At 44.6% G+C, this 25,827-nt stretch overlaps 1 protein-coding gene across 1 annotated transcript in view; it reads left to right on the top strand.

Moving 5' to 3' along the window:
• LRRIQ1 (leucine rich repeats and IQ motif containing 1) overlaps positions 1-25,827 on the top strand; it is a 179,997-nt gene that overhangs the window by 16,113 nt on the left and 138,057 nt on the right. The window contains exons 6-12 of the mRNA XM_073327613.1: positions 780-1,009; positions 2,376-2,450; positions 2,975-4,207; positions 14,221-14,373; positions 16,521-16,671; positions 22,661-22,854; positions 23,610-23,737. Coding sequence (XP_073183714.1) covers positions 780-1,009; positions 2,376-2,450; positions 2,975-4,207; positions 14,221-14,373; positions 16,521-16,671; positions 22,661-22,854; positions 23,610-23,737 — 2,164 coding nt within the window. The remainder of the gene's footprint in view (positions 1-779; positions 1,010-2,375; positions 2,451-2,974; positions 4,208-14,220; positions 14,374-16,520; positions 16,672-22,660; positions 22,855-23,609; positions 23,738-25,827) is intronic.

Genomic DNA, 25,827 nt, shown 5'->3' with positions numbered 1-25,827 from the left:
CTGATTTGTACATTTGGCCTAGTTTCTGATTTTGGGACCTTTTAAGTATGCTTAGCCAATCTTAATATTTGTTAATTTCGGGGGGGGGGGGGTTACATTAAGGGCTGCATTTGCAGAATGTGGCTTTGGTGTGAATACACACAACCTGAACATGCAGTTTTTTTGCGTAAGTAAATCCAATTTAAATGCCCAGATTGAGTGCAAATAAACTTTGTATGTGTCAGTTCTCTTGTTTCTCCATGCAAAACATAGTATGAACACAAATGGAAGTTCTATTGTGGCCACTGATCATTTGTTTTATAGACTATTCACTTTAAATGTCACCCTCCAAAATGGCCTCTGTATTCTACTGTGGTAGAATACAGAGGCCTTAAAAGCCCCTATGTGGCTAAGGGAAAATTGCCCTGGTGCCTCCATGGGTAAGACTGCTCTAAGACCTCCTTACAAATCCTGGCATAGTGGGCATGTATGTTTGTGGCAGATCCTTAGGCTGGAGTGGGTAGGCCTATAGAACTGTGGGCATTTTGTGCAGTGCCAGCTCTTGTAGGCAGCCCATAATAGATCAGCTCCATGGACTGCCACGTTCTGCTCGTAGCGCTTTTTCAGCCCCGGGAGCAGCAACTCCTGCTCTAGGGCTTCAAGTTGTAGTCTGTACAAACACAAAATCTTACTCATATTGTTTTCTTTTCAATCCATTAAATTATTTCATGATTTCAGATAAGTAATTACTGTGAGCTGAGACTTTTAGTTAAAAAGTGTGTTTGCTTAAATTCTTGTAGATAATTGTGACATGACCATTAGCTTTACTTACCATGAAGTAGAGGAAAGGTGCAGGCAAGAATTTGAGCTTTGGGAGGAGCGACAAAAAGAACTTGAAGACCAGAAAAGGAAAAAGCTGAAAGCTGAGAGGGAAATAGAGGAAAAACAAAATGAAGAGGAAAAGAAAAGAAGGCAACTATATCTGGAGGAATTTGAGGCTGAAAGGATGAAGTTAGAGGTGCTTCATAAGGTAACATTTTAACAAAGACATGTACAACATACCCCTTTATTTATCTGGACTACTTGAACATACAGATCAATGCTGAAGAGAGGGGAAAAAAGTACCCTCTCAAATCTCTGCACATCCCCACACTTCTGGTTCCAAAGAGAAATACTGCTGAGAATAGATCATGTAGATCTTTGTATTGATTGTCTCTCGTCCCTGTTTTGATCAGCTGTGAACTACTTAACAAAGCTGACATTTAAATTGTCATAGTTAGGCTTTATCATTATTAGTAAGTATTTATAGTATGGTATCAGCCAAAATCCCTGGACAAGAATGGAACCCCAGTGTGCTAGATGCTGTACAGAAACAAGATAGATACTAGAGCAACTCATAAAAAGGACTTTTTCATGGAAAATTTTCCAACTTTTTGGTGACAAATCCAAAACAAAATATTTTGGCTGAAAGTCAAACACTGCTATGGTGCCTCCTGGGATTTGTAGTTCTGTTTCTTGTGCTCCAGTTCTTTTCTTTTTATGTTGTTCTCCTTGGTCATATTATGCCTGCCCAATGCACCAGAGTTCCCTCATAGTGAAGTGAAGTGGTTGCATCATGGAAGATGTAGTCTGGCTGGGGATCTCAGGCCATAGAGAAGAATGAGGGCATAAGAAAAATGAATTACAGCTCCTATGAAACACCTGATTCAGGTATCTGATTTCAATTTTTTTGGTTTTCAGCCTAAATATTCAGGCTGAAATATTTTGGTGTTGAGGAATCTGCTTTTTTGATGAAAAATTTCTGTTTACTGTGAATTTTTTTGTGAAAAACTTCATTTCATCGAAACCCCAGTTTTCTGTCAAAACTGTTTTGGTCTAAAATTTTCATGTAGCCATAGGAGACATTGTTCCTTCTTCAAAGAGCTTATGAACTTCAGAATTATACACTATTCTAATGGGGGTAGTTCACACTTCTGTCAGTGCATTTGTTTCAGACTTAGACATAATTGCATCAGTTAGCCTGTATGCATTTTGAAGGGTCTCTTCATGTCCCATAAGGATAGACACTTTTTTTTAATTCTCAACAATAGATTGGTAAATAACTGCCATCTTGTTCTTCAAAATCTCCAAAGTAAAGTAAAGTACCAAGTTGCTGACCTGGTTTTGTCTTTCAAGGTATGACCAAATGGGTGACATTGAATCTGAGTTTTTAGCTACTGTTTTTTGTTTGTTTGTTTTGTTTTGATTCAACCAACCTGACTGCTTATTATATTTCAGGTATCAGCACAAAATAAGTGGATCTTTGGAGAATGCTACTTTTATAGTCAGCTGTGATTTTAGTGAGTTACGTAATGAAATATATTAAAATAATTGATATAAGGTTACTTGTTATACAGCAGCAACAAGCTATGATGGAAGATGAGTTACTGAAAGAAAAGGAAGTTTGGAGAGAGAAGTTTAGGCAACATGAGGTAATTTGTACACATGAGCTTTTGTCAAAAAGGATTTGAATGTTATTGTACTATGCTTGAAAGATACTTTCATTGTTATGAAGGAAAACACATAGTGTTTTAAATCAAATTTAATGATTTATACCATGTGTGTTAAGAAAGTTTACCTGTGTGTGGTTTTAAAAAAGAAAAAAGTTTTTGAAATTTGTGAAAGCAGCCCTTCTTTTAAGAGGGTTAACTCTGGCTGAGCAGTCCATTTCTCTTCTCGTTTGAGCATCTGCAAATAGCTCTCAAGTTCTCCAGCTAAACAAAACTTTTGGCCAACTTTACAAACTGGAGTTTGTCTCCATGTACTGATAAGAAGACAATCCTGTGTCCAGACTTGCCTGGAGAAATGTAGAAGAAACCATATTAGCAGAAAGTAAAATACCTTTTAAGAATAAATATATGTCTGTCTTGTTTCACATATTACAATTACATCTTAAGGAAGAGTTCAATAATTCAGATGCTGAATAAAATGTATTTTCATTGTCGTTTTGGCACAGGAATTGATCAAAAGACTACAGTTGCAAATAGAAGAGGAAAAAAGGGCCTTTGAAGAGCAGAAAGCAAAAGAAAGACAACACTTGGCAGAGCAGTGGAATACAGCAGCTGTGAAAATCCAAGCTAGATTTAGAGCATTTATCGTGTACAGAAAATATGCTCCTATCTTAAAAGAATGGAAAGCAGAAATTAAAAGGAAGAAGGAACTGCAACAAACAATGGAGAGAGAAAAGAGAGAAAAAGAAGAAAAAATGAGGAGACGGCTGCAAGAAAGGAAGCAAAAAGAAGAGGTGAGAAAGAGACAAGAAGAAATAGAAAGACAAGCTCATATGGAACAGATGAGGAGACGTGAGGAATATGAAAAGAAGAAAGTAAGTCTGAGGCTTGAACGAGAAAAAAGCCTGCAACTAGAAGGACCTAGAGGGCAACAAGGAGCAAAACAAAAAGAGAAAATAGCAATAAATACAGAAAATAGAGACAAAGACACACAAAATACAAAGAAAGAAAAAGAGAGAGAAAATCTAAAAGACCTAAGAGAACAGGAAAAGGAGCAGAAGAAACAGATACTGGAAATAAAAGAAGAGGAAGAGAAACCAGAAAAAAAACATGTTGGAAAGATACAAGAGGCAAATAATTTGGAGAATCCAAAAGACAGAAAACAGACACCACCAAACTCTGAGAAGAAAGAAGAGTCTCGTGAAAAAAGTAATGAAAATGAAGATGGGTATGTGATGACACATATAGGAAAAAGTTCCCTACAAACTATAGATCTTGATAAAAATACAAATACAAATATGCTGGATAGAGAAGCCATTGTTCTTGTATCTAATGATGCAATCTCAAATAAGGAAAACAGTATGCACAACAGTCAGTGGAATTTGGAGGCCCAGCCAGAGAACAGGAACAGTGAACACAAAATGCAATCGTGTAAGCTTGAAACAATTAAAACAGCAGAGGTTGTGATGAAGGAAATTCAAGAGGGAGTTGCTGAGGATTGGGACAAAAGTGAGAGTGTAATTAAGTATTTTGAGAGGCCACTAACACTGCTTGATGATGTTGAAAAGAAGAGGCTAATGTGGATGACAACGTGTAAACCCTGGTCTAAAATTTATAGGGAAAACCAAAGAAAGAAAGTCATTAAAAGAAGCAGACCAAGAAAAACCTCAGCTAGTAAGATGCCTCCATTAAGTATAGAAATGATTATTCAGTGTGGCCCCTGGAAAGCCCTCCAACAGGTAACTAAATACTGTAAGTAATTCTTAAGCAGTGATTTACGTGAGAGCTGACTGGACACGTGAGGTGGAATTTTCAAAACTGCCAGCGTTGGCCTAATTGGTTTTCCCATTGACTTCTTCAAAGGGAAAACAATGAGGCCAATGTTGAGTGCTTTTGGAAATCCTTCTTGTGGTGCTGAATCTTTGTTTTCAGCTGCTAAACGGCATTAAGTAACAGCTGAAAATACATAGTTTCCTAACATTATTTTTCCATATAAGAAATTGCTTTATTGAAACAAGGATGTTCTGTGACTGGGATAGGAAGTGGTGCATAAGACCATGTCTCTATCAAAATGTGATTCACACTGATAAAATGGCCCAGAACTGCAGAATAGTTTATTTTAATGCAAAAGAGACTGGCACATATTTGTATTATTGTCATCTGACTTTTATCAACTGTGACAGGGTTGGGTCAGATGGCTACAGGAGAGAAAAAGAAAGCAGATACATTAGCCCCAGGCTAAGCAGGTCCCTTTTCCCTGGGTAAGGTAACAGGGAAGGGTTTTTTGTTTTTTTTTTGAAACAGAAAAGAATTTCATTTGTAATACTTACAAAGAATTACCAAAGAAAACAAAACAAACTATGCAACAAAACAAGGCAAACCGAAGGTATAACACAACAGCTTTCAGGGGAGAGAAGTGTTCAGGCTAGCCTGGGCCCAGAGCGGAGGAGCTTCCTCGACACTCGTGGTCTTCCATCCCCTCGAGTTACCTAGTGCCGCACCCAGTGTCACCGATTATCCCTCTCCTGAGAGTGCCCGGCAAGATGGGCATGGCTGTGGGGTGGGCAGTTCAGGGGTGGGGGGGTAGACACCCATGTATTATAGGACCCCTCCTAGATGACAGTAATGATGGTATCCACAGCGGCAATGGCTGGGGCTGGCATCTCTCACTCTTCCCCTCAATCAAAGGGTCAAACGGAGGGAACCAGATGGGGTCACCGAGCAGAGAACCCCGGACAGCGCCCACCGCTCCTCGAAGGCGTCAAGGGAGTCGGTGGACGCCGCCCAGAGGAACTCCGCTCAGATACGTGAATGTACTGAGGATTGGAAAAAGGCCCTACAATCGCAGGACGCTTCATGGGCCAACCTCCCCTCTCTGGTTTTATAAATGGCTGTTTTAGCCAAGGCTAGGAGGAGGTTAACCAGGAGGTCTCGCGATTTTGTGGGGCCACGGATGGGGAGTGTATAGATAAAAAGGTGAGGGGAGAAATGAAGCCAAAAGCGCAATAGAATATTTGTGAGGAGCCGGAAAAGGGGCTGCAATCTGGCACACTCTAGATATACATGCGCCAGGGTTTCCCTCACATTACAAAAAGGGCAAGTATCCGGGATGGGGGTAAACCGTGTCAGAAACACGCCCATGCTCACAGCTCCGTGAAGGAGCCGCCAACTGATATCCCTGACGGGCCTCGGGACCAAGATGGAATACAGGCTGGCCCACCGAGGTTGCTCACCCTCCAAGGGTGGCAGGAGGTCCCGCCACTTTGTATCGGGGCGGGACACCAGGGTGTGGGCATGAAGGGTGTGAAGCGTGAGTGTGTACAAATAATTCCGTGGTGCGATTTGAAAACTGACCGGCTGCAGTTCATGCAGCTGGCTTGCAGTGAAAGGGTGAGGGGTTTGTTGGGATCGGCAGGGTAGGGGCCCAATGGAAAGGTCCGGCAGGCCTGGCGTAGAGGATGGGTGGGGTGCACCTTCGCGCAAGGCCCGGTTGACATAAGCCCGAGCAGTGGGGCTCAAGGCAGCCTTCACCTCCTGAAGTACGCACCGGAGGGTACGAGGGCTGGAGAGCCCCATGCGCCAAGCGAGCGTCAGGGGATCCAGCCAATCTCTCCGGTTGTAGTCCAGGAGGTCTCCGACCCTCGTGACTTCCGCCAGGACCAATCTCTTGCGCACCGAGCGGGACTCCGCCACCTGCACACGGAGCTGGGGGTTGTGTAGCAGGGGCTCCATGAGGAGATCTGCTCCCATGGTGGCCGCCACGGACCTGGTTGTTAGAAACAGTTTCCAGGTCCGGAGGAGGTCCTGGTAGAAGACCAGCAGCCCGGAGAGGTCTCGCAGAAAACTTCTCGGACAAAGATAAAAGAGCTGCCGGTGGTATCGGAGCCCTTGGAAGCGGCGCAGGAAGGCGTGCGCCAATATGCTCCACGTCGAACTACCTGCACTATAAAGGAGCCTCTGCAGGGCCTGGAGGCGGAAAACGCGGACCTGAGTGTACAGACACTTCAGGCCCTGCCTTCCTTCCTTCAGGTGTAAATGAAGAACTCCAACAGGGGCCCAGTGCATTCCTGACCAAAAGAACTCTAGAATCAATCTCCGGAGGTGGGTCAGGAAACCCGAGGCCGGTGCCAGGGTGTTGAGCCGGTACCAGAGCATGGACAGGACTAGTTGGTTAAGCACCAGTGCTCTCCCTCGGAGGGAGAGACATCGGAGTAGCCTCGTCCATTTCCAGATCCGCTCTATCACCCCACCCTCTAAATTTTGCCAGTTCTCCGGCGGGGAAGGGTGCGTGGCGGAAAGGTAAACGCCGAGATAGAGCAGTGGACCTACACTCCACCGGATGGTCTGAAGCGTGGGTGGGGGGGAGCTTACCTGCCGCCAGTCCCCCACCGCCAAGCCAGAGCTCTTGATCCAGTTGACTCAGGTGGAGGAGGCTGCCAAGTAGATGGCCTGGCAAGCCTCCACTCGCGCCAAGTCGCCCGGGTCCTGGACCATGAGGAGTAAGTCATCGGCATACGCCAACAGGACCAGCCGCAGCTCCGGCTCCCACAGCACCAATCCTGTCATCCTCCTGCGGAGGAGACAGAGGAAAGGCTCGATCACCAGAGCATACAACTGGCCCGAGAGGGGGCACCCCTGCCGCACTCCTTGCCCGAAGCTGACGGGTTCGGTCAGGGTCCAGTTGAGCCTAACCAAACGCTCCGCGGAGGCATACAGCACCCGGAGAAAACTCGCAAACTGAGGTCCGAACCCAAACGCCTGCAGAGTGCTCAGGAGGTACCCGTGGTCTACTCTATCGAACGCCTTCTCCTGATCAAGAGACAGGAGGGCGAACGACAAACCATCTCTCCGCCCGAGTTCCAAAAGGTCTCGGACTAGAAATAGGTTGTCAAAAATGCTGTGACCCGGGACAGTATAGGTCTGGTCTGGGTGGATCACGTCCGCCATCACGGACCCTAGCCGCAGTGAGATTGCTTTCGCTACGATTTTGTAATCCGTGCTAAGGAGTAAGACAGGACGCCAGTTTCGTAAATCGCAGAGATCCCCCTTCTTCGGCAGCAAGGCGAGCACCGCTCACCTGCACGACAGAGGGAGGACCCCGCTCTGCAAGGACTGAGCGCAGACAGTGAATAGGTCTGGGCCGAGGATGTCCCAGAACGTGCGGTAAAACTCGACGGTCAGCCCGTCCATGCCCGGAGATTTATTGGTGGGCATGCGACGGAGGGCTTCCGAGAACTCGGCCAGGGTGAGAGGCAGCTCTAGTCGGTCTCGGTCGCCCACGCTGACTGTGGGGAGTTCCTCCCAGAGCACCCCGCAAGCGCCAGGATCGGTCGGATCCGGGGAGAAAAGGCTTGTGTAGAAGTCACGGGCCCTCCCACACATCTCCGGATCCGTGAGGGGGGTGCCATCTTCCGCAAGAAGGCAGGTGACGTGTTTCTTGGCCTCCCTCGTTTTCTCCAGGGCATAGAAGAAGTGGGAGCCGCGGTCCATCTCCCAAAGGAGGCGGCTGCGGGACCGAACGAAGGCACCTCGGGCCCGGTGGTCCTCGAGGGCCCGGAGCTCCTCCCGCTTCTCCTGGCATGCTCCGCAGAGGGACGGGTCCTTGGGGTTGGCGGCCAGGCACCTCTCCATCTCTAAGACCTTCCATTCCAACTGCTCTATCGCCGCATTTCTCCGTCGGCTGGTGCCCCGAGTGTAGTCACGGCAGAAGAGCTTGGCGCGCACCTTCCCGAGATCCCACCATCGCCGCACCAAGGGAAAGGCACACCACTGCTCTCGCCAGGGCAGCCAAAACTCCCAGAAGGACGTCACGAAGCTCTCGTCCTCCAACAGTCTGTTGTTAAAGTGCCAATAGGCTGGCCCCGGTCTCTCTGCATGGAGGGAGACTGTTATGGTGACTAAATGATGGTCGGAGAATGGGGCCGGCTGAATGGCGGAGGAGTGGGCCTGTGAAAGATGGAAACAGGATAAGTAAATACGGTCCAACCGAGAGTGGTGTGACCGATGGGCCTCCACCCAGACAAAAGTGAACGTGGAAGTGTCATCTGGGTGATGGTCACGCCAGACGTCCACTAGGGAGTGATGTTCAACTATTCCTTGGAGAATGTTCGCGGCGGCCGGACTCGGCTCGGCCCCTGAGCGGTCCTGTTCCTCAAGGGTGGTGTTAAAGTCCCCTCCCAGGACCAGGCACTCGTGCGAATCTAGGGTGCCGAGAAAGTCGGACACCCGCTGATAGAATTGTGGCCGCTTCGGGCTTGTTTGCGGGGCATAGATGTTAACAAGATTGACCACGAGGCCCTCCATACGGACTCGAAGGTGCAGCAGGTGGCCCGGCACGGCCTCAGTGACCCCTAGCACCTCAGACCGTAGATTGGGGGAGAACAGGGTCGCCACTCCAGCTTGTCGAATCGTGAAGTGGCTAAAGTAGACCCTGTCCCCCCACTCCAGCTGCCACCTGTCCTTGGCAGTCGGGTCCGTATGGGTCTCCTGCAGGAAAACTATAGAGTACCCCCCTTCCCGAAGGTAAGAGAGCACCTGGGACCTGCGGAGAGCCATCCTACAGCCCCTGGTATTCAGGGTTGCAATAATAAGAGGCGTCATGCGGAGGGCTGGGGGGGTGGGGGTTTCTTGTTGGTGGGGATGTTCTTGGCCCCCGGTGGGTTGCGCAGCAACCCGTGACCCATCCCGTGGATGAGTAGATTGTTTCGGAAGCCACGGGCCCGCTCGTAGGCCGCAGCACCGCGCTTTCCTTGCCCCTGCCCTCCTGTATAAGGGCCCTTGTGGTCTGGAGGATTTGGTCAAAGTCCCCCCGTAGCTGAAGAGCCAGCTGTACCCTATTGCGGGCGCCACGGGTGTGTTCTAGGAACTTCCGTAGTGCATGCCGCAGCTCATGGGGGGGTGGGGTTACGATTTCCGGGGTATTCCCTGGTGGGGCTCTTAATGCAGCCTCGTGGTCCGCTGAAGCTGGCAGGCAGGGTGCAGACCACCGACAGGGCGTCTGACAGGCTGGTGTTATTAAATCCATTTCACGCCTTGGGGGGGAAGGGGATGGCAGGGAAAAAATTGCAACTCCTAATGGGTCGCGACTAGAAAGTGCAAAGACTGCTCCCTGGGGGGAATCTCTGCAAAAGGTGGAAAGAAATAACCCCAGGGGCGGCATTAGCATTGCAGGAGGAGGGGAATTGGGCAGGGACGGGGTGGGGGCGGGGGCAGAGGTAAGGCTCTGGACTTCATGAGGTGAGCAGCTAAAAGAAGGTGCCTCCTGAGCAGAGTCGAGGGTTAAGGGGTAAGGGAGGGGGCTCTCAGTGACGCTAGGCGCTGGCTCCGTGGTGTTCTTGGCGGCCATGGCATCAGGTGGTGGACCACCTTCTGTGGTGCGCTCGCCTGGGAACGCAATTAGCGGGAGGTAGCATGGGGAAAGGGGGGCTGGGGTGAGGCTACCCAGATCGAGGCCAGCCGGCAGTAGATCATCTTCTCCCTGGGTGACCGGGGTCAAATCTAGGGCCTCAATCTCCGCATACACGGAGGAGAGGCCAATTCCTGCTACCTCGGGGGCCTCTCCTCTAGGGCCCACCTCAACGGTCGCCTCGGGGTTCACGGGGGGTTCGGGTGGTATCCAGGCAAAAGGAGCTTCCTCAGAGGTCTCGGAGGGGAGGGTCTCTCGTGGAGGGGGGATTCTGCCCTCCAATGCCAGTCTGTCTTCCCCTCCCGACACCAGCGGATGGATCTCACTCGTGGCCGTAGCGGAAGGCTCGATATCCGTGCCTCCCTTCCTGGTCTTCCGGGGGGCTTCCGCATCGGATGGGTGCAGCGGAACTCAAGCCTTCCGCTTGCCTCGCTTCCTCTGGACTAGGGTCCAGCCCTCCATAGCGTCATCTGGGGGTTGATTAGCAGGGGTCGTGTCGTTGGGGGGGAGGCGATGGTTTCGGGGGGGTAACGGTAAGGCAGCATGAGGGGCGGGGGGTGCTCCTTGGGGCGAGCCCTCTCCTATACCCGGTAATATCTTTGCCACATCCTCCTCCATAGACTCTACCAGATTGGTAATAGCAAGGGTGGGATTCCCTTGCTCGCCTGGGCGTTGTAGGGAAGGTGTTTCTTGGGCCCGGACGGGAGCAGCGGTGGATCGAGTAGGAGGAGGGTTGGTTTCAGGTGCCGGGTGGCCAGGGACGTCGGCAACGACGGGGCCGATGTCCTGCCGGGTCTCAGGTGCCCCTCCCCCCTGGGCCAAAGGGCAGTCTCTGCGGACATGCCCCGCTGAGCGGCAGAGGTAGCACCGGGCCTCTCCGGTGGAGTAAAAGACCCGAAAGCGGGATCCTTGGTAGTGGACTAGGAAGGACCCCTCGAGCGCCTCTCCGTCACGCACCGTCGCCGGCGGTAGAAGCTGCACTTGCCGGCAGAACAAAAGGACGTGACGGAGGGTGGGGTCCTTGCAGCCCAACGGGAGAGGGCTGATGACAGAGACAAGCTTCCCCAGGGTGGAGAGAGCGGGTAACAGGGCAGCATTGGGTAAAAAGGGAGGAACGGAGGTGAGGACGAGGCGAACGCCCAGGTCTTCTAGCGGCTCTAGGGGGACAAACAGCCCCCCCCCCCACCGCCAGTCCCTTCTCCACCGCCTCCTGAGCAGCAGCCTCTGAAGCTAAGAAAAAAACGACCTTCCCATACATTTTGGAGGCCACCACAATAGCCGTGGGTCCTACCACGTTCGCCAACGCTTGCACGTATGTCTCTACGTGGGGCGAGGCGGGCACCAGGAGACAACGGACACCGTGCCTCCTGGTCAAGTGGGGAAGGGGCCCCGGCCGCTGGTGATGGTAGCGGAGGCAGTGGGTGGGCGAGATGATGAGGCGGCAGGCAGGGGGGAGCCTGCCACCGCCCTGGCATACGTCCTGGGGGCCGGGGGAGGGACGTTCGCAGAGTTGATGGAGGGAACAGCGGGGGGGGCGCCACGGTTGATGACAAGGCCACAGCGGTGGGGGCAGCTCCTGCCATGGAGGGCCTAGTGGTTTTAGTGGGGCCCTTTCCTTTCTTCCCGCCCTGGCCTTTTCGGCCAGCTGGGGGGGGGTCCTAGAATCTGGGGGGGCGGTGGACAAAGCAGTGGCAGTAATCGCCCCGGTGCCTCCTGCTGCCGGTGCCCCAGCGGGGGCGGTGGCAGGTATTTTGACAGTGGTGGTGGTGGTGGGGGGCTCGGGGGTTGGCGGGGGGGAAGGTGGGGGAGGAACAACTGATATTGGTAAAGGGGGCCTCGCCCCTCTCATTCCCCGCCATTGTGAGCAGGGAGAGATGGGGAGACACCGGAAGGAGGAGGGGGGAGGGGGAAGCAGATTAACCGCTCCTCCCTGCTGGGCTGCAGGCGGGGGGTACCAAATGGGTTGGACTGGAAAGGGGGGGGAAACAGGAATCAGGGTCCGGTGATAGGGGCAAGCTGTGGGATGAACAGTCCGGGGGGGGCGGTGGACCCATGCACGTTTGTCCAAAGAGTCTCGTTTGGTCGGCTGTTAGTCCGGTCCGAAAGGCAAAGTTCAAAGCAAACAGCTGGATCCGAGGCAGATGGCAGGTTGCCAGCAGGGACGGACGGCGGGGGGGGGCCGTGACAGTTGTAATAATGTTGGGGGGGCACCGATTGATCGGGGGGCAGCTCCGTGCCACACCCCCTGTGCCGCCACAAACGTAATTAAGCCACAGTCAAACTCCCCCCCACGAGAGTATAATTCAAAAAATTACTCAGTCTTACGGCCCCCTCCTCGATGATTTGTAGCTTCTCTGGGTGATTTCTTCTGTCTGCTATCTTCTTCTTCTCTAGCTGTGTTGGCTGTGTTTCAAGGCTTTCGGCAGGCCGAGAAAAATTGCAGAAATAAGCTGACAGCAAAACGGCTGGGTCTGGGGGCTTCCACTCCCCCCTCCGGATAGCGGGTCGGCAATCTTCCCCCCCCTCCTCCGGGGGTTTCAGCTGAGGCAGGAGCAGGCGTTTGGGGTGCAGGCGTTTGGGGTGCACCAAACGGGAGCAGGCGTTTGGGGTGGGGGGGTGCTGGCGGCAAGTTGGCAGCTGACCAGCACTCAACGGCAGCAGAAAACGGCAGAAAGATTAAACGAAACAAAAAAGCGTCTGGCCCGGTCGGGGGGGAGAACTAGGGCAGGCTCAAAAAGTAAGAAAAATCCAGGCCAGGGGGCTTTAGGAAAGAATAGAAAGCAGATAGCTAAGGAGCAAGCGAGGGACGTCCCGTTTCCCAACAGGGAAGGTTCCAGAACAATCAGGAACCTTCTGGAGACAATTAAGACAGACAGGTTGATTAGAACACCTGCAGCCAGTCAAGAAGCTGCTAGAATTAATTAAGGCAGGCTAATCAGGGCACCTGGGTTTTAAAAGGAGCTCACTTCAGTTTGTGGTGCACGGGTAAGGAGCTGGGAGCAAGAGGTGCTAGGAACTGAGAGTGAGAATGCATACTGTTGGAGGACTGAGGAGTACAAGAATTATCAGACACCAGGAGGAAGGTCCTATAGTGAGGATAAAGAAGGCATTGGGAGGAGGCCATGGGAAAGTAGCCTAGGGAGTTGCAGCTGTCGCACAGCTGTTCCAGGAGGCACTCTAAACAGCTGCATTCCACAGGGCCCTGGGTTAGAACCCGGAGTAGAGGGTGGGCCCGGGTTCCCCCCAAACCTCCCAACTCCTGGTCAGACACAGGAAGAGTTGACCTGGACTGTGGGTTCATAAAAACGGCCAAACTGAGTGCTGCTGTGAAGCTCCAAGGCAAGCAAATCCGCCAATAAGCGCAAGACCCAACAAGTTAGAGGAGGAACTTTGTCACACAACATACCATTATTATTCCTAATATATATGATACTTAGTTTAGCAACGATTCTTTTCACTTCTATTATGATAAGATTAGATACACTTCTAATCTGTTGACGTTATAAATGAGATGAAACCCACGTTGGCTTCTGTTTTGCTGTCGCATTAATCTTCTATTCATTCACATTATACATTATTAGTAGTGAAGCACTTATGTTTGAAATGGACATCAAAATCAAATGAGTTTGGCTACCTTTTTTATAGTTTTACCAATTTTTTCCACTATCAGTCATAAATTAGGGCGTTCAATTAATTGCAGTGAACTCAAATGATTATCTCAAAACAAATTAACTCAGTTAAAAATAATCACGATTAATCACAGTTTGAATCACACAGTTAATAATAGAATACCAATTTAAATTTATTATAAATATTTGTGGATTTTTTCTACATTTTCAAATATATTGATTTCAGTTGCAACACAGAATACAAAGTGTACAGTGCTCACTTTATATGATATTTTTTTTAGTACAAATATTTGCACTATTCTGTGGAATGGTGGCCAAAGAGTAAAGGGACATACGAATGTTTAGCATATGCTATTTTTGTTTCTTTTCTACAGTACAAATATTTGTAATAAAAATGATTAAAAAATTGCAATTAATTGCAGTGCTCACTTTATAATTGTTTGACAACCCGATTATAAATCATTTCCATGTTTTTATGATGCTTAAGTATTGTTGTTATACATTTTTTTTTTTATGACGGGAGCATTAATTTATCAGTTAATGATTTTGCTGAAGATCAGAAAACTTTTAGTCTTTAAGTGTTTTATAGTAAATTCAGAATCTAGACTTAATTCATATAATTGTATGCTACATAGTATGTATTTAACTTTAAAAAGGCTACATAAAAATACCATTAGAATGCAATCTTATGGACATCCTTTTCATTGAATGTGTGTAGGTTACAACACTTACGCTTCAAGATTTGTCTGGCTGTAGCCTCTCCACATTGTCAGAATGTTCAAATCTTCAGTTATTGACCCTTAGACGCTGTGGACTAACTGCACTGGAAGGACTCAGTAACTGCCAAGGCCTAAAGTATATTGATGTGGAGGTACCTAGCATATTTTACTGTCTACGTGGAGGTGGGGTGAGACTGTCATCTCTGCCATTCAGAATACTATGAGACTGAATCCATCAGTTTATATGTGTATGTACATATAGGACAATATTTTTTTTAAAAGTGCCAAAAGTTAATCTACTAAGTGCATAGTTAGGATTTGCACTTAATAAGCAGCCTGATTTTCTACAATTATGAGTACTTAACCTTGTTCCTTGTTTTTGGCTCAAAGACAAAGTTGAAGGGACACAAGGAGATGCTAGTCTACTGTATATATTGTTATAATTTTAAAGTGCAGTAATTTGGAACTTCCAGAAGTCAGAAATAGGCACAGTCTCTTTCTCTGTCTCCGAGTATTAGGTTGTGAATGGCTCTAGTGTGAGTATGGAGGGAAAGTGATAAATCTTCATTCCCTCTGTTGCATGGCTGTACAAAGGCTGCCTCCCCCCACCCCACCCCATAGTGACTAGAGCATTTAAAAGTGGGCAAGGAGGCCTTAGGCACATATCTCCTGTGTACTAGCCCAGATTGCTTGCCCACATGAGCAAGGAGCAGCACCAGCATTGGTTTCTGGGGCACAGTCTTTCCAGTGCTGCTTCTGCGGGGGGGTGGCATTGCACTGCTGCTTTCACGGAGCTGTAGCTTAAAATCTAAGTGACTAAAGAAAATGTGTCTTTTTATAATGTGCCTCATTTAAAGAACTTGACGATTTATATGAAATGGATGGTTTTACCTTTTCGGTTTTTAGTATTTTGATTATGTCAATGCACTGGGAGAGTTCATGCATAATGACTAACAGAAGACAAATTGTGTATACAAGCTTTGAATGTTTCTTTTTTGCCCAATGACTACTGTTTGGAGTGTGCTGTGACCTTCTCAAAACTGAGAGAGGAATGGGCAAGGTCAGTTATAGCTAAGGCAATGTTGTCTAGTGGCTAGAGCAGTGCACTGGGGGTCAAGACTCTCTTGTGTTCTTTCCCCAGTTTTCCTACCTATTAAAAATAATCTTGTGCAAAATTTTCAAATGCCCACTAATTTTGGGTGCCTCAAATTACAGCGCAAAAGGCGTAAGAGGATTTTATACATATAGCTAACCTGTTAATCTTTCTCTGACTGACATTTATGGGTGATGAGGTTTTATTCTAAGTGTTGCCTAGTATTTTTACACACAAACTTGGTGTTTCTAAGGATTAGAAATGTTATTCTATAGACTGTCTATTCGCTGGAAGTTGGGTGGCTTGATCTACGGGCAGTGCTGGCTCCTCTGAGAGAAGACTTCCATTCAAACTAAAATGACAGAGCAGTTAAATGCCCCTTTGTTTACTAATAGCTGAAACAACAGAAGACACTTCCCAAATCACAGATCAGCATGGCAAGGCTCGAGTAGGAGTTGAGCCATTTGGTCTGAGGGGTTTTCCTAGCATCTGCATACCAACACAGGGGACTGAGTATTCACAGATTCCAAGGCCAGGAGGAGCCATTGTGATTGCCTAGTCTGAGCTTCTGTAAGCCACAGGCCATAGAACTTCCCCAAAACAATTCTTTGAGCATTGCTGTTTGGTGGAGCTGTAAGTGCCTGAGAGTCAGAAGCAAAGAAACTGCCTCCTGTTGTGTGCTTCCTACTGTGTTCAGTGAAATAGGACTCTCTGTACATTCTCTGTAAATGGATTACATCAAAGGTGCCTGACTCAACCATCAGTTTTGCCTCTTAATGGAAACACTCCTCAAGGCCCCAAATACTAGCTAACTGCTCAGACTAAAAATGGTTAACGACAGTAAAGTTTACAATATTTTTGAATGACCCATAATAATGCTTAACTTTAATATAGTGATTTTCATCAGTAGATCTCGAAGAGTTTCAGTCTTTTACAGTATTTATCCTCAAACACCCCGATGAGGTAAGGAAGTGGTGGTATCCTCATTTTTACAGATGGGGAACTGAGTAACAGAGAGACTACATGAGCAAGTAGTCCAAGAGCACACAGGAAGTCTGTGGTGAAGTAGGGAATTGAGCCTGGATCTACGAAGTCCTAGGCAAGCTAACCAAACACTGGACTACCTTTTCTCTCTTGCTGAAAACTGCCTATACTTTTCTATTCAAAATGATCTTTAATTTTATCTGTTTTTTTTCTTTGTGGTAGGAAAACAATATTCAGACAATAAGTTGTGAGAATCTAGACAATCTCTGCATTTTAATTCTGAATAAAAATCAACTTGCATCACTTCAAGGCTTAGATGGCTGCAGTGATCTCAGGAAACTTGAACTGTCCTGCAATAAAATCACTCGAATTGGTAAGAAAATATTAAAGATGATGCATTTTATTCATTTAACATCAGTATTGTGCATTTATTCATAACTTGGTTTGGTTGAGGATAGAAAATGACTGTTGCCAATGTAGTAGTGTTTATTTTTAATCTTGTAACAGGCTTATTTCAAAGAAGATATTACTCAGTACTCATGTCCTTTATTAGGATGGAAAAATCGGAAAATTACATTTAAAATCTTACACCCTTTGTGGGACGTGAATAGTTTAAAATCTCAAGCAAGGTGGGTGGACGATGAGAAACATGAGGGGAATTAATTTGTTTTAGATAATAAAGGAGGAAAAAATTATACAAGAAGAGAAATACTTGTCCTAGTTCCTCCCTCTGGGAGTAACCAGGAGACCCACTGGCCTAATGCTGGTACAGCAGGCCTCAGAATGTTTTCTCTGTAATGAAGGGGCAGTTAAATGCAACACAGTGGAAAGAATTGCTGATTCTGCTGCATTAGAGTGGGGAGAATCGGTTCTTTGGTTGTCTACAGAAGAATGAACCCATTCAGCTGGCAAGAGAAAGCCTCAAGTTTTCCCCTCCAAAAGTAGCCTTAATAATTGAAGCGGGGAGAGAGGTAAACTGCCTTGTAATTACCTAAAATGATGATCCCAGTGCTGAAAGGAGCAACGTGCTTCTTCCTTCAAGAATGAAACACAGCAGGTAGATCTGCTGCTGAAAGGGTTGCAGATCCTGCTGTGGGGACTGGGTCATGTTGGAAGATAGAGTTGTGAGGGCCACAAAGATGTAGGTAATCATTGGAATACTTAACTAATTCAAACACTGAGCCTTCTGGGGCTTGCCAGGAACTAATTCGAGTGAAAATCAAAACATAGGTTTTGAGGAAAGATTTCATTTGCTGAAGCAATTCATCTTTTGTTTGGAGGAAACTCATTTGAGCTGAGGAAGCCGATGCAAGCAGTGGGTGGGTAGGTGGCCAGCTCTTGAGTTGAGGCCACTTCAGATGTGTGTATGGAAGGACTTGAGTTGAGCATCAGAAAGGTGGTGCTTTTGAGTGCTTTGTCTTGCTTTAGACTTGTCTTAACGTTTACCGATAAACAAAATGAGGTGTTAACAGAAATAAGGAATTAAATGAAAAACCAACATCATTGCAACTTCCACACTGACAAATTAAGCCCATACACACATGGTCATTTAAAAAAAATTAGAAGTTTTTACAGCAGCAAAAACAGAAGTTTAGACAAATATGCAGATATGAGAGGTGAGGGACAAACTCCATGATTAACAAAATAAACAAGAAAAAGGCAAATAGGAAATATTAAACTTGAGAAATTAGTGATTGCACAGCCACCCATGTGGTGTTAATAGCTTCAGTTTCAAAATGCTAATACTTTGGATATTGGATTGTTGATTTTACATATTAAAGTACATGACCATATTTCATGTTTCTGGGGACAGTGTCCTGCGGTGGTTGTAAATGGTGGTGGTGTTGGCACTTTCTATAAAAAACAATGCCAGTAGCCTCAGGGGAACTGAGGAAACAAACTGCAAGAAGCAATACTGGAACTTCCTCCATGTCTGGTTGCCAGTGATGCTGTGTGAGATTATTTGTTTGAGATGGATTTCCTGTGGCAGAATACCTGCAAGATTAATATGCAAGTGACATAATATTAATTGATGATCCTTAAGTATGAAGTATCTGTGTACAGAGCAAATGAAGTAAAAGCCTTCTGTACTATCTATTATGTACAATGAAAGTACTGTATTTACTGAGCGTAAGATGTGTTTAAATGGAGAAGTGAATGTTCAACGAAAAACCACATGGTTTTCTCTCCTAAGGAACAGCTTTGAGGATGTCTGGATAAACTAAATGCATAACATAGATTTTTTTGTTTGTTTCACACAATAACATATTGATAGTTAGACATCTTATAGAATCACACAAAGATGGACTTGTGTTTTTAAGATGTTAATATGCTCCTCCCATCTGTAAATCTAGTAGAATGTCCCATGGCAATTTTGGAAGTTGCACTGCTGTGTAGCATTCTTTTTTACATTCAGTTCATTCAGTTTTAAATTATTCTAATCTATGGGGTGTTTTTTTTAAGGGCTTATTTATATTTATGGTTGTAACAATTCAGGTTAACTTGTTGCAGGAAGTTTCCTAGATACTATTACTTTTGTTTTCACCAGAGTATAAAAGTGGGGGAAATGGCAGTTGGCAGAAGCTGTCAATAAAGTAAATGGGGTTGAGGGGAACGCTTTATTGCAAAGGAGCATGTCCTCTGAAAGCAGCATGCTCACTGCCTGAGTGATTATACTTTTGTACAATGAACGTAAGGAACTTTAGCATATGTATATACTTGGGAGGGGGCTGGTTCATTGAAATATTTCTTTTATTAATGAAAAATATTTTTTTAAATCTTGTCAATTATGGCATTCATAGATTCCAAGGCCAGAAGGGACGACTGTGATCATCTAGTCTTGTGCCCTGTGTAACACAGGTCATAGAACTTCTCCAAAATAATTCCTAGAGCAGAGCTTTTAGAAAAACATTCAATCTTGATTTTAAAATTGCCAGTGATGGCAAATCTACTACGTCCCTTGGTAAATCGTTAATTACTCTCATTGTTAAAAACGTATGCCTTATATTCAGTCTGCATTTGACTAGCTTCAACTTCCAGACATTGGATCATGTTATACCTTTCTCTGTGATTGGGGCACCCATTAACCCTCTCTTTGTTAAGCTGAATAGATTGAGCTCCATGAGGCTATTGCTATAAAGTTTGTTTTCTAATCTATTAATCATTCTTATGGCTCTTCTCTGAATCCTCTCCAATTTACCAACATCCTTCTTGAATTCTGGATACAGTATTCCAGCAGTGGTTGCACCAGTGCCAAATACAGACAAAATGTAACCTCTCTACTCCTATTTGAGACTCCTTGTTTATGCATCCACAGATTGCATGAACTCTCTTGGCCATAACACCACACTGCGAGCTCATGTTCAGGTGATTATCCAGCACAGCTCCCAAATCTTTGGTTAATAACTAGATCCAGCCCCTTTGAAAATGCATGTGTATGCTGCTGCTTCTTTTTTCCCCCTGTGAATTTTTCTGTGGGTTATAGGATGTGTATTCTACCTGGTATGCTACCAGTGCTAATGAGAACAAAGCACAGCCCTGGATCACCCTTTCAGGCAGTCTTGGTTTTACCATTTGTTAGAAGTTAAGAATCACCTAATTGGAGCATCAGCTTACTCAGAAGCCCTCTTCTCTCTTTCTTTCAGTCAGAAGTCTCCTCCTGTTCGTCATAGGACCTCACTTCTCTTGCCTCAGCCATTGTCTTCCTGTTTTAAAAAGAAAGTTACTTTATTGCTGCTGGTCACTGAGTCAGGACAATGTGCGCTGAATGGGGTGCTATGGGCAAGTGGGTGCTACATGCAGCTGCACTGTTTTCACTTTACCAAGAGCAGTTCTGCTTATAGAGGGGTTTTCACCTCAGCTTGTTTTATTGAGACATATGCATATAATCACAGAACACCTTTTTTTCATGTACTGCCATAGCTGGTATCACATCATGTGTTTTATGTTGGTGCCTTGTCAGTGCCCATGAGAAGTCAGACTCTCAACAAAATCATTACTATTTTGTAAGCATGACAAGATCTTTAGCATTGAACAAAACACAGAAGGTGTAAGATTGGCCATACTGGGTCAGACCAATGGCCCATCTAATCCAGTATCCCTGTCTCTGACAGTGGCCAATGCCAGGTGCTTCACAGGAAATGGACAGAACAGGCAATCATCGAGTGATCCATCCCCTGTCATCCACTCCCTTTGCACTCTGCACAGTGCAAAATATATAGTCACCTAACATTTGTGGTTAGTTTTAACCTTGCATATGTCTGCAATACAGCCAGTACATATTTGTATTACAGTAGCACCAAGAGGTCCCAAAGTAGATTGGAACGCCATTGTACTTAGCATTATACATACACAGTGAACGAAAATCCAAGTCCCAAAGAGCTAACAATGTAAATAGATGAGACGGACAAAATAGACCAGACAGAGACAGGGCTTTCAATCTAAATAAATGAGGAAACAGGTACATCAAGTGAAATGACTTTCTAAGATTGCGTAGTAGGGTAGTGACAGAGCTGGAAATAGAGCCCTGGTCTCTTAACTCATGCACACCTCCTATACAGGTCCCCTTTGCACATCTTCTATTTGTCTGCCACTAATTTGAATCCAGTGCTGTCTTTTAAGGGTGTTGACCTTGCTACACAGAAGTACAAAGCTTTAAAAATGGAAAAATAAAGTTGAGACAAGTTCTTGCAGCTGTCAGCAGTTTTCAGTACTATGCCTGAAATGAAACTATGCTCAGTCCACTAGATGGTGCTAGTTCCCTTTTAATCCCCCCCCCCCCATAAATAAATAAAAAAAATAAAATCCAGAAAAGCAGCTTGCAGTCTGGTATAGTATGTCACAGGCATATCTGAAATTCTTTTTCAGTAATTAAAGGCTAGTAAATTAATTTCTTAAAGCTCGGATGGGAGGAAATAAACTGCTTGTAACAGACCATTTGACTTAAATTTACTGTAGTATCAGTTTAATATCTGATATTCTTTTCCATTTCCAGTTATTAATATCCTAAGTCCTATGCTGTATAAATTCTTAATGTAATGTGAATATTGATGTTTAATTTTTACTTTTTTTTTCCCTTTATGTTTTTTCTTCTTTCTGCATACACCCTCTGTACCTGTGGTAACCCTTTCTTTGGCTGGGACAAACAGTACTTTGGAAGGCCTAGGTTGCTCCAAGGAGATTACCACAAAGCCACCTTCATCCTTGCACACATCATCTCTACTCTGTGCATGGAAGGATGGGAAGGTTGGGGGTAGGTCTGAGAAGGACTGCCTCAACTATCTCCCAATTCTGTGAAGATTACTCAGAAAAAAGGTCTGGGAGGGTACTACATTTTTCTCACTTTCCCTCCCCCTGCCATAGGTTTTTTATACCCTATTCATCACTATCATTTTTGAGCTCCCTTCAAGGAAGCCACAGTGCTAGGAACAAGTGAGGAGTGAATGGGCCCAGAGCCGGTACAGACGTACAAGGCCTACCCAACTTTCAGATCCCCTGAGTTCCATAAAGTTGTGGGAGGAACCTAGTCTTGTTGCACTATCATATAAACTGCCAACAGAATGATTTGGGGGCAACTCCAGGAGAGAACTCTCACTCTCCCAGGTATAACTGTGAGATGTGATAGCCTGATTCTTGCTCTGTATACCAGCTGTTAGGAATGCTCTTTAAAAATATGGTAGTTGTAGATACAGTTCAAGACATACATATGTTTACAGATACCTCACTTTCCTTAAAAGACTTTGTTTTAATGCTCTTGCTTGAACAATGCATGCCCTCATTCACTTCCCTGCTGATTAGCCTCTGTGTATTATAGTGGTATGATTAGTTCTTACCATTTCTGGTCACTTTTAAAAAACTTTAACTAAAATATTTCAAAGTGAGACCATTAAGCTTTTGCTCTTAGTAGAGATTTTAAGATGGTGGCTAGTATTTTGCTAATACCACAGGACCTTGACTAAATATGTTTTCTGCCTTGGGTATTTACTAATTTCTCTAGTCACAGCATTGTAAGAGAACTTTACTGCATGAAGCATGTCCTGTTACAACACTTTGATGTGCACAGAGAATGCTAAGTTTATTTGGTTTCTTGTTTAGTTGATAGACTCAGACATCTGCTATTTTTGTATATTCTGAAGATGATTGTTTAAAATGCTTGAAACACATGGGGATGAATGTAAAATTAATCGGTGTTTAAAATACCTCAAAATCATTGTAAAGCCTTTTATAGAAAACTGAATGTGTTTATTTTTTATGTATAAAATATGAACCTGTTACAATTTCAGTATGCTTTATGTTTCAAAATCAACACAATTTTAATCACATTATGATTTAATTCAGGTTAAAATATGAGTTTTCCTTTTCAGGTGGTCTAGAGTCATTGAAAAATCTCCAGCAACTAATTGTGGACCACAATCAGTTAATTAATACGAAAGGTCTTTGTGATGTGCCAACTCTCATGCACTTAGACTGCTCTTTTAATCATCTTACTCAACTTGAGGGCATTGAGAATTGTGGTCTGCTTCAGATTCTGAAGTTACAAGGAAATAATCTAAGTGAGGTAATATCCATGAATCAAATAGGCTGGTTTTTCATACCATGCTTCTCTGATACCAGTAATACAGCCCATGATGCTGATCACATTTTTTTTTTTTTTTTTGAGGGGGAGATGTACAAATGGCCAGCTATGGGAGTTTGGTGTCTCAGTACCCTTTTTAACCTGTAAAAATCCCCCCCCTCAGTAATTTAGTTTCCATTCTTTGCACTATAGGGTAGTTTTCAGTTTGTTGTATACTAATTTTTTTTTTAAGTTGGTCAAACTGCTATGATCATTAAAGGTAAAACGAGTCATGCAGTAGAGATATTTCTTCCAGAATTCAGTATGGGATGATTTTTGTAGGTGATGACTGCCTAAAACTTGAATTAAATCATTGTGGGCTACAACTCTCATAATGAGGCCCTAGATGGCTACCTGTACATTTAGTCACCTTTCTTGGCAATGGCTTTTATATAAAGCTGAGGCAAAACCTACTTGTCAATAAATAGTCAGTCATTGCATGAATGAAAGCAGTAAATTTGTGTATATTGCTAATCTCAAATTCTGTGTTTTATATTGAATGTTCAGACTATGCACAAAGCATAGAAAAATGTTAGCATGTGATAATTGAAAAGGATATACATACTATGTAACAAAGCATATCTGTAATAGTATTTAATAATCTAATAAAGAAAAACAGCTGATAAGCATTCAATTGTTTATATGCAATCAATTTTTATTTGAAAAATAATAGCAAAAAATCACTTTTGTGTATTTAGCTCCCTACATTGGAAAATCATGTTCTGCTAAGAGAACTATACTTGGATGACAATAGTATTTCAACTATGGAAACATTTTCTTTTTATTGGCTGCCTCTGCTACAGATCCTTTCTCTATCACAAAACAGGTAAAGTGGAAAGTCTTTCTATTCAAGCAATTTAATACATAGATATTTACAAAATAACAGTTCTCTTATGAGTTTTAGGTATGAACCTGAGCGTATATAAAGCACAGCTCTGCTGTATCAGACAAAGCAGAGTTCCTAGGATGATTCTGTCTGAAAAAGTATATTTAGCAATTAATAGGTGTAATCTTCTTTAGACAATTTTGAAAACAATGGTGAGTATAAAAGGTTAACTTAAAATATAATTATGGCAGTGCTGTAAATAATTATTTGTAAAACAGTGTCTGTCTTACTTCCCATCAAAGGGCTGGTTTTGCTCTAAAAGTTGGACCTAATAGAGGCCTCCCATTCTATCTGGAATAAACAGTGCTAATTAAAAAGTTCATCAAGATATTAATTTTCATTTCCATGCACACATTGTATTCAGATGTCAAAGAAAAGGAATTTCAAGTTGCTTATCAGATTTTATTTTTCATTGTTACAGTTCAGTTTGATTTAAGGTGTAAAAAATAAAATAGGGTTTTTTTCTTATTATTTATAAGTCCTATAGTAAAATACAAAGCTATGGGAAGTCATAAATTAGTATGTGGCAATCTGTGCTTCTATGGGAATATAGTGACCACATGTTCTGAGTCAAAAGGTTGTTACCCTTTTTTATGTAGTTGATTTCAAAATTGAGTCTATCTCAGTGCATGAGCAAAGGCAAACAATAACAAACAGTTACAATTCTGGATATTTCTAGTTCTCTGTATTACTTTTGTACAAACTCATAAGACTGTGTGTGCGTGCCTATGTGGTTTTTTGTTTGTTTGTTTGTTTTTGAGATATAAGTAGCTACGGTTTTTGAATGGGAAGTATATTTTACTAGCTTACATCACCATTTCAGACATTTTATAAAGGATTTTTGTTAGTAGCTTGCCCTCTTGTCACAATGTAGGGTATAGGTCTGCAGGTATTTTGCATGCCCTACTGTAGGGCATATACAGAATCGATAGCCTTCCTGAAAACATAGGGCAGTGCTAAAGAATTTAGGGCATGTCACACTAAGCAGGGTTCTGTCATAGCTGGGGCATGGTGCTTTCTGTGTCCAAGGAGAGCCAATTGGCTATGATTGTGGGGAGATGTAAATAAAAAATGTGTTTTAGATTCACTTAGGGGGCATTCTGACTTTTCAAACTATGCTTTACAGGTCACCTATAATGTAGTAACACGTATGAAATTGCAAGGCATGTAGGGTGGATATGCGAAAATCTAGACTTCTTTCTTGATCAAGCTTTCTGGAGACAGTGCTTCATGTCTGTGACTAACACGAGCACTGTTTGGTGGGCAGTGGATTTTGATTTACTCTTATTTTGGTAAATCAGATTAAAATATAAGTCTGTGTATGATTTCCCCAGACAGTATTCTCCCTCTGTTTACTTCATATCTTTCTTTTCTGTTTCCTATTCGGCTTCTATAAAACACCCATCAAAGTGGTATCTGAGGCCTGGATTTGCAAAGGTACCTAATCACCTAAACCCCAGATTTAGGTACCTAAATTTGTGTTAAGGTGATGTTAAGTCCCAGTTTTAGGCTCCACTGTGATACAAAACATTCCTGCTGAAAGCTTTATATATCTAAACTCACTTGGCACCTAGTTTTCTGCCTCTGGGTATATGCACTGCTGCCTCACATTAGGTGTCCAGATTCACAATTTGGGGAAGATAGGTATTCAGCTGCCTACCTTGTGTGGAGGGCCCAATCTGGTAACAGTGCTCAGAGGTTGCCTACCAGATTGTGTCGCATTCAAAATATGGCCTCAGTACAAGATGATGGTGATGAACTTTTGAGCTGAAGTGGTTATGGTATTCAGCTGGGATGTGGGAGATCTGAGTTCATTTCCCCCCGCCCCCTTCCAGAGAAGAAGAAAGGATTTGAACATGGGTTTGCCACCTCTCGGGAGAGTGCTCTAACTGCTGAGCCATGGGATTGTCCAGTGTGAAGCTCCCTCAGTGTCTCCTGTTGAAGCTGTTCGACTTTGGATAAAGAGTCATTGGAGCAGAGAGAATGGATGCTGGGTCCACCACCTCCCAGGTAAGTGCTCTCACAAGGCT

The sequence above is a fragment of the Lepidochelys kempii genome, chromosome 1, assembly GCF_965140265.1.
Source record: "Lepidochelys kempii isolate rLepKem1 chromosome 1, rLepKem1.hap2, whole genome shotgun sequence".
NCBI classification, from domain to species: domain Eukaryota; kingdom Metazoa; phylum Chordata; order Testudines; family Cheloniidae; genus Lepidochelys; species Lepidochelys kempii.
This window is presented reverse-complemented; position numbering and strand designations above follow the sequence as displayed.